The sequence below is a fragment of the Elephantulus edwardii genome, unplaced genomic scaffold, assembly GCF_000299155.1.
Source record: "Elephantulus edwardii isolate Elephantulus edwardi_28Jun2011 unplaced genomic scaffold, EleEdw1.0 scaffold00006, whole genome shotgun sequence".
NCBI lineage: Eukaryota > Metazoa > Chordata > Mammalia > Macroscelidea > Macroscelididae > Elephantulus > Elephantulus edwardii.
This window is the reverse complement of record NW_006399756.1, coordinates 6,073,929-6,079,628: the sequence shown is the minus strand read 5'-3', so window position 1 is coordinate 6,079,628 and position 5,700 is coordinate 6,073,929. Positions and strand designations below refer to the sequence as shown.

At 46.4% G+C, this 5,700-nt stretch overlaps 1 protein-coding gene across 1 annotated transcript in view; it reads right to left on the bottom strand.

Annotated features, from left to right (window-relative positions):
- Nucleotides 1-5,700, bottom strand: part of UROS (uroporphyrinogen III synthase) — a 13,584-nt gene that overhangs the window by 5,899 nt on the left and 1,985 nt on the right. Inside the window, exons 3-5 of the mRNA XM_006879869.1 lie at nucleotides 5,279-5,375; nucleotides 3,122-3,196; nucleotides 240-314 (exon numbers count right to left, since the gene is read on the bottom strand). Coding sequence (XP_006879931.1) covers nucleotides 240-314; nucleotides 3,122-3,196; nucleotides 5,279-5,375 — 247 coding nt within the window. The remainder of the gene's footprint in view (nucleotides 1-239; nucleotides 315-3,121; nucleotides 3,197-5,278; nucleotides 5,376-5,700) is intronic.

The window sequence follows — 5,700 nt, the reverse complement described above, 5'->3', positions numbered from 1 at the left end:
GCCACGGTGCTGGGGGGCTTGTACCCACACGAGTACAGCCCTCCGCAGGGCCGGCCACGGTGTCGGGGGGCTTGTACCCACACGAGTACAGCCCTCCGCAGGGCCGGCCACGGTGTCGGGGGGCTTGTACCCTGTAGCTGGGACAGGACCATCCCAGGGCGGGCGTGGGGAACCTTTCCCTCACAGGGGCAGCGACAGCCACAGGGAAGTGAGCAGCCCCACGTGGCCTCTCTACTCACTGGAGCAGATGAACTCGGCGAGCTTCTCCGCGTTCCCACACTGCTCTCCTTCAGCGTCCAGGCCGATCCTCCTCACTGGAAAACAGACAGTGTGTCTCTTCCCTGGTCGGGGAGGCCCTTCCACTCCTGTGGTGCTTTCTAGGGTGCAAACACCCAGGCCTGTGTCTAAGTTAGAGAGTCCTCTCTGAGGGCAAGGTACTAGCGGCCAGCTCACCCTGGCCAGCATCCTAGTCCCCAGAAGGGTATGAGCTCAGGCTGACCCGGCCTTACTAAGGCATCTGCCCTGAACAATCCACATGTTTGTCACGCACCAAAGGCTTCCCTGTGGGGTCGCGTGGGTCCCTCCATTCCGGTTCACGAAGTGCCGAACCCACAGACAGACCCTCAGCGTGGATGCAGCCCTCTCTCACTCATGAGTCTTTGAAACGGGCCTGCTCAAAGAACAGCCACACGCAGCTGTCCACCTGAGCCCGCCTGGGGGCCTCCTGGTCCAAAGGAGGGACAGTGTGAGTCTGAACCCCCAGCTGCTCTTCAGGAGAGAAGAGGCTGTCTGATCTACAACCTCGGGGTCTATGAGAAGCTGGCTCTGTCCTACACTCTTTGCTGCATTAGACTTGACTCCATGGCAGAGGGCTGGCCGGCATGTGTCTCCTTCACAGCTGAACAGAGGGCCAAGCACCGGCTGCTCCACACCCTAGAGCTTTCTCACTGCGGTGTCAGTGGGAGCAGAACAGGAGTCCTGGTGGCACAGTGGGCTAGCTGCTGTGCTGCTAACCAAAAGGTCAGTGGTTTGAACCCATCAGCCCCTCCGCAGGAGAAAAATGAGCCACGCTGCTTCCATAAAGATTTGCAGCTCTGGAAACCTCATGGGCAGTTCAACTCGGCCCTACAGGGTCACTGAGAGTCCAAACTGGTGGTTTTGGAGACGTAAGATGCAAAGCAATGCTGCTGAAGTCCAACCGAGGGTCGTGTGAAGTGCTGGGCATCTGCCGTCAGCTGGCTAGTGTGGGAAGGGCTGGGTTCCGCGTGCATCCAACAAATGAATCAGGTCGAAATCAAGACTTGCCTGCATTTTCTCTTCTCTACTTAGAAATAGGAAATAGAAGTACAAGCAAATTCTTGACGTAGTTTTCCGGGGGATCTGAGTGTTTGGAGGTGGTTCCCATGGTAACCAAACGATGGATACACAGAAGGTGGGACATCCTCTGCTGACCAGCCAGCAACCGCGGCTGGTGTCTTTCCAGGCCCATTTCATGCTTGGAAGAGGTGCCTTTAATCCTTAAGGTATCTCTGTCCACACTGTGCCTTCTCCCAATATCTTTTAAAATCACTTCAACAAATAAAACCGGTTTTAAACAAAGTTACACAAGGGTTCGCTCATGAAGGCGGAAGTTTGTTTTAAATATCTACAATGTTCTCATGCTAGTTTTTAATGATTTGCAGTTTTATTTTTTTAATTTTATATTATTATTTTGTGTGTGTGACCGTCAAATCAGATCTGACTGGTACAGGAGGACATTGTCCCTCCTTCTTCAGCAGAGCATCTGGTGGATTCGAACCGCACACCTCTGGGATTGCAGTGCAGCTTCTTGCCACTAGGCCACCAGAGCTCTTTTGATTTGTGGTTTTATTTTTATGCTCTAAAATATTATATAACTTCATGCCTATTTGTAAAAATATAGGGAAAACTAGGAAAACACAAAACCACCTATAATATCATCACGTGAACTAACGCCCTTTGATGTTGGGCGCTCGCCTGTCTGGGCTTTTTTAGGGGCAGGAAGCAATGCGCCTGTTACAGTACCTGCAGTTCTCAGCTGAATGGAAGCTGCACACAACTCTTTCTAGTTTCCCCCCTTCCTGTGATATTCCATCTTCTCGTAATACAAACAGTTTTAAAACCATCATTTTAGACGGTAACACAGCCTTTCCCCTGTCCTTTCTGTTCTTTAACGGGTCAGTGCTGAGATGACCAGATGGGCAGACAGAAGTGTCCACGTGGAGAGCACGTGCTGTCCTCTGTTCCCAGACATCTCACTGCCACGATTAAGCTGCTCTGATGCCATCTGTTTTCACAAGTAACTCACCCACATGAGCAACGTGTGAGTCGGTTATGGGGTTTATTTACAGAAAAATGTATAAAATGTTCATTATCTGCATAAAAATACAACAGTTTACCAAAGAAAACTCACTTGAGAGCCCCTTAATTTATCTTATTTGGGACTATTACCTTTAGAGAGATTACTCTAAAAGGGCTTGGTGGATCCGAGGGCACCCAGAATTTAAGCGCTATGGAAGTCATGCTGGTCAAGTCCTTTATGAAAGATTTAAACTAATGCTTTATGCTAAGCAACAATACTTGAATATATTTATGTCACTGCCCATGAGAGGAGGGAGGAGCTCTGACGGCAGGAAGCAATCCCAAAAACAAGCGGTTCGATTCCCCCAGCGGCTCTGTGGGAGAAGGACGGGCAATCTCCTCACATGCAATTTACAGCCTCTGAAAACGTGCTGAAGGGTCAGCTATGAGTCAGTTCCCACTCACCACCTACGGGCCAGTCAAGGAGCTCTGGTGGTATATAGTGCATTCAACGGTGAGCTGCTAACCTGAAGGTTAGTAGTTCAAATCCACTGGGGAGGAAGCTGGGAGCACTCCTCCCATAAAGATTTCCAGCTGTGGAAACCCAGTGGAAGGCACTGTGAGTGAGAAGTGACCCGAGGGCAGTGAGAGAGAGGGCTCTGGGGAGAACACAGAACAGCTGCTTTTTGCAAATCTAGTAAGTAATCTGTCATGTTTTCAATGGCGGGAATCTACGCCTTTTCTTTTCAAACCAACAAAGCTCAGTGTGTTTTTAGTACTTATTGGAATGTTAACTGCTTACCTAGAGAAGACGTAGCACTTCCAACCACATACACTGGCTTAGCGTTCCACTTCTCTCTCAGAGACGCCTTCCAGGCTGTAGACATGAAGTCACATGCACTTGAGGTGTAAATACCAAGGTCATCATGTGGGTGCTACCTAACGTCGTCTGTTTGTTCTAAGAAACTTGTGAGCGAGCGAGCTAGTAACACACAAACAGAAAGGCTGGCAACTCTAGCTCATACTAGTTTTAAAAATCATTTCAGTAAATACAAATGTTTCCATGCGGTGCTCGCTTCAGCAGCACATATACTAAAACTGGAATGATCCAGAGAAGACCAGCATGGCCCCTGTGCAAGGAGGACACACTTGTGAGGCATTCTGTAGTTTTCACAAAATGGGAAAAACTTTTCACAAAGGAAGACATAAGGATGGCCGAGAGACACATGAAGAAATGCTCACGATCACTGGCAGTAAGAGAGATGCAAATCAAAAGCACAATGGGATGCCATCTCGCCCCAGTAGCAGGGCAGCAAACAATAAATGCTGGAGAGGATGTGGAGAAGTGGGAATTCTCATTCAGGTTGGTGTACAATGGTGCAACCACTCTGGAAGGCAGTCTGGCGTTTCCTTAAAAAGTTGGGTGTAGAAACTCCATATGACTCAGCTTATTCTACTAGGAATAGAACCCCCAGGAAATTAGAACTGAGACACAAATGGAGATTTGTACATCAGTGTCCACAGCAGCATTATTCACCATCACAAGAACATGGAAACAGCCCAAATTTCCAACCACATCAGAATGGATCGAGAAATTTTGGTACATACACACTATGCAACACTCAGAAGCAATGATTTTGAAAAAATACTACATAATTTGGGAGACTGGAGAGCATTATGCTGAGTGAACTAACTCTTTATCATAAGGACAAATACTGCATAGATCATTATAAAAATAGAAAGATCATAATAATAATAATTATTAACAGTAAAACCCAAGGGGGGAAGTGGTGGGAGAAGAAGGGTGAGGATGGCAGGGGTGAAACAACAGGGTTGCACAATCTGGTGGAGGAAGGGAGGGGTAAAAGAAATGGGGAAGATCCGGCAGGAACAGGAAACAACAGGGTAATGGCGGGCATAGTCCAGTGATGATTAATTTTATAGCATAATGCATGGAAATGATTGTATGAAACACAAAGTGAATAAAGAATAGCGTGAAACACAATGTATACGAATTTTGTAAGCAAACCAACATAAAATTTAAAAAACTCCAAAACTTTCCATGTGGTTCTGTTTGAAATATTAATTGGTCTCCACAATTGACAGGCCAAATATTTTTAATATACATGAGCAAACAACCATAACTTATAGAAGTAATAGTATATGTCATATAAGTAATACTGTTATATTAAAAGGATTTGAACTATTAAATATGGCCCTTTATTTAAAATATAAATTATTTTTATGCAAAACAAGATTTATTTCTACAGTTCTTTGAAACCACGCAATCCCTACACGCTATGTAGGTGGGCTCGTTATTCACACGTGTGCGTTATTTGTGGAAAACGTGGTACATGTCTAAAGATGCGATATAATTGACTTTATTTGGAGATAAACAAGAAAGCCCACAAACTTCAATCAAAGATGAGCACACCAACTCATCAGCCCAAGAAGAGATAATAAAACTTCAGGTTCATACAATTCAGTTCCATAAAGAACTCTGTGATTTTATTGAGAGACTACATCATAATGCCAATGGATACATTTATAGAAGACAGAGAACTGATCATTCTTCCTTCCTAAAATCTGACTGTGCACATAACTTTCCCTTAAGTTCGATGGAGTTACTGTCCCCTTTTCACTCCTCCAGGGGACTCAGGAGGCAGTACCTGCTGTCCCCCAGAAGTGGCTCCAGCTACCTCCCTGAGGTCAACCTCCAGCCCTCCCGGACATTCTGTGTTGAACATTAAGAACCTGTTTTGTAAGGCCATCACTGGATGCTTCTGTGAAAGGTCACACAAACATGAAGTAATCTGGTCCCTAAGGACTTTTTGAGTGAGAAGTCATGTCATGGTATTTTTCAAATCAAAAGAACCCCCACTTCTGGAAGCTGGTGTCACTGGGGGAGAAGGAAACACAAGTAAAAGCAGAACAGAATTTACAGCAGAGGCAGCCTCACCTTCCGTCTTGGTGGCCTTTTCCAAACACAACTGCATCGCTTCTATGGCTCGAGGGCTGGTAAAAACGAGTCCCCCATAACCTTCAGGATGAGACAGCTATACACACCAAAAAAGCAAGAAAGGCATTTCACATGCCAGAGAAGCTCCCAAGAGGAGACACATGTGTAATAGTGGAAAGCAAGCTACAACCACCCATGCATGCATTCATTCATCTAAATGTTCATCTATCCACACTACCCCCTCATCTGACCATCCACTCACCCACCTGTCCATCCATCCATCCATCCATCTGTCCATCCATTATCCATCCAACCAACCACCCACCTGTCCATCCATCCAACCCGCCTGTCCACACACCCAGTCTCCTAACACTGAATGCTTACTGTGCACCTGAAATGATTCTGGGCTTTAAGCAGCGCAG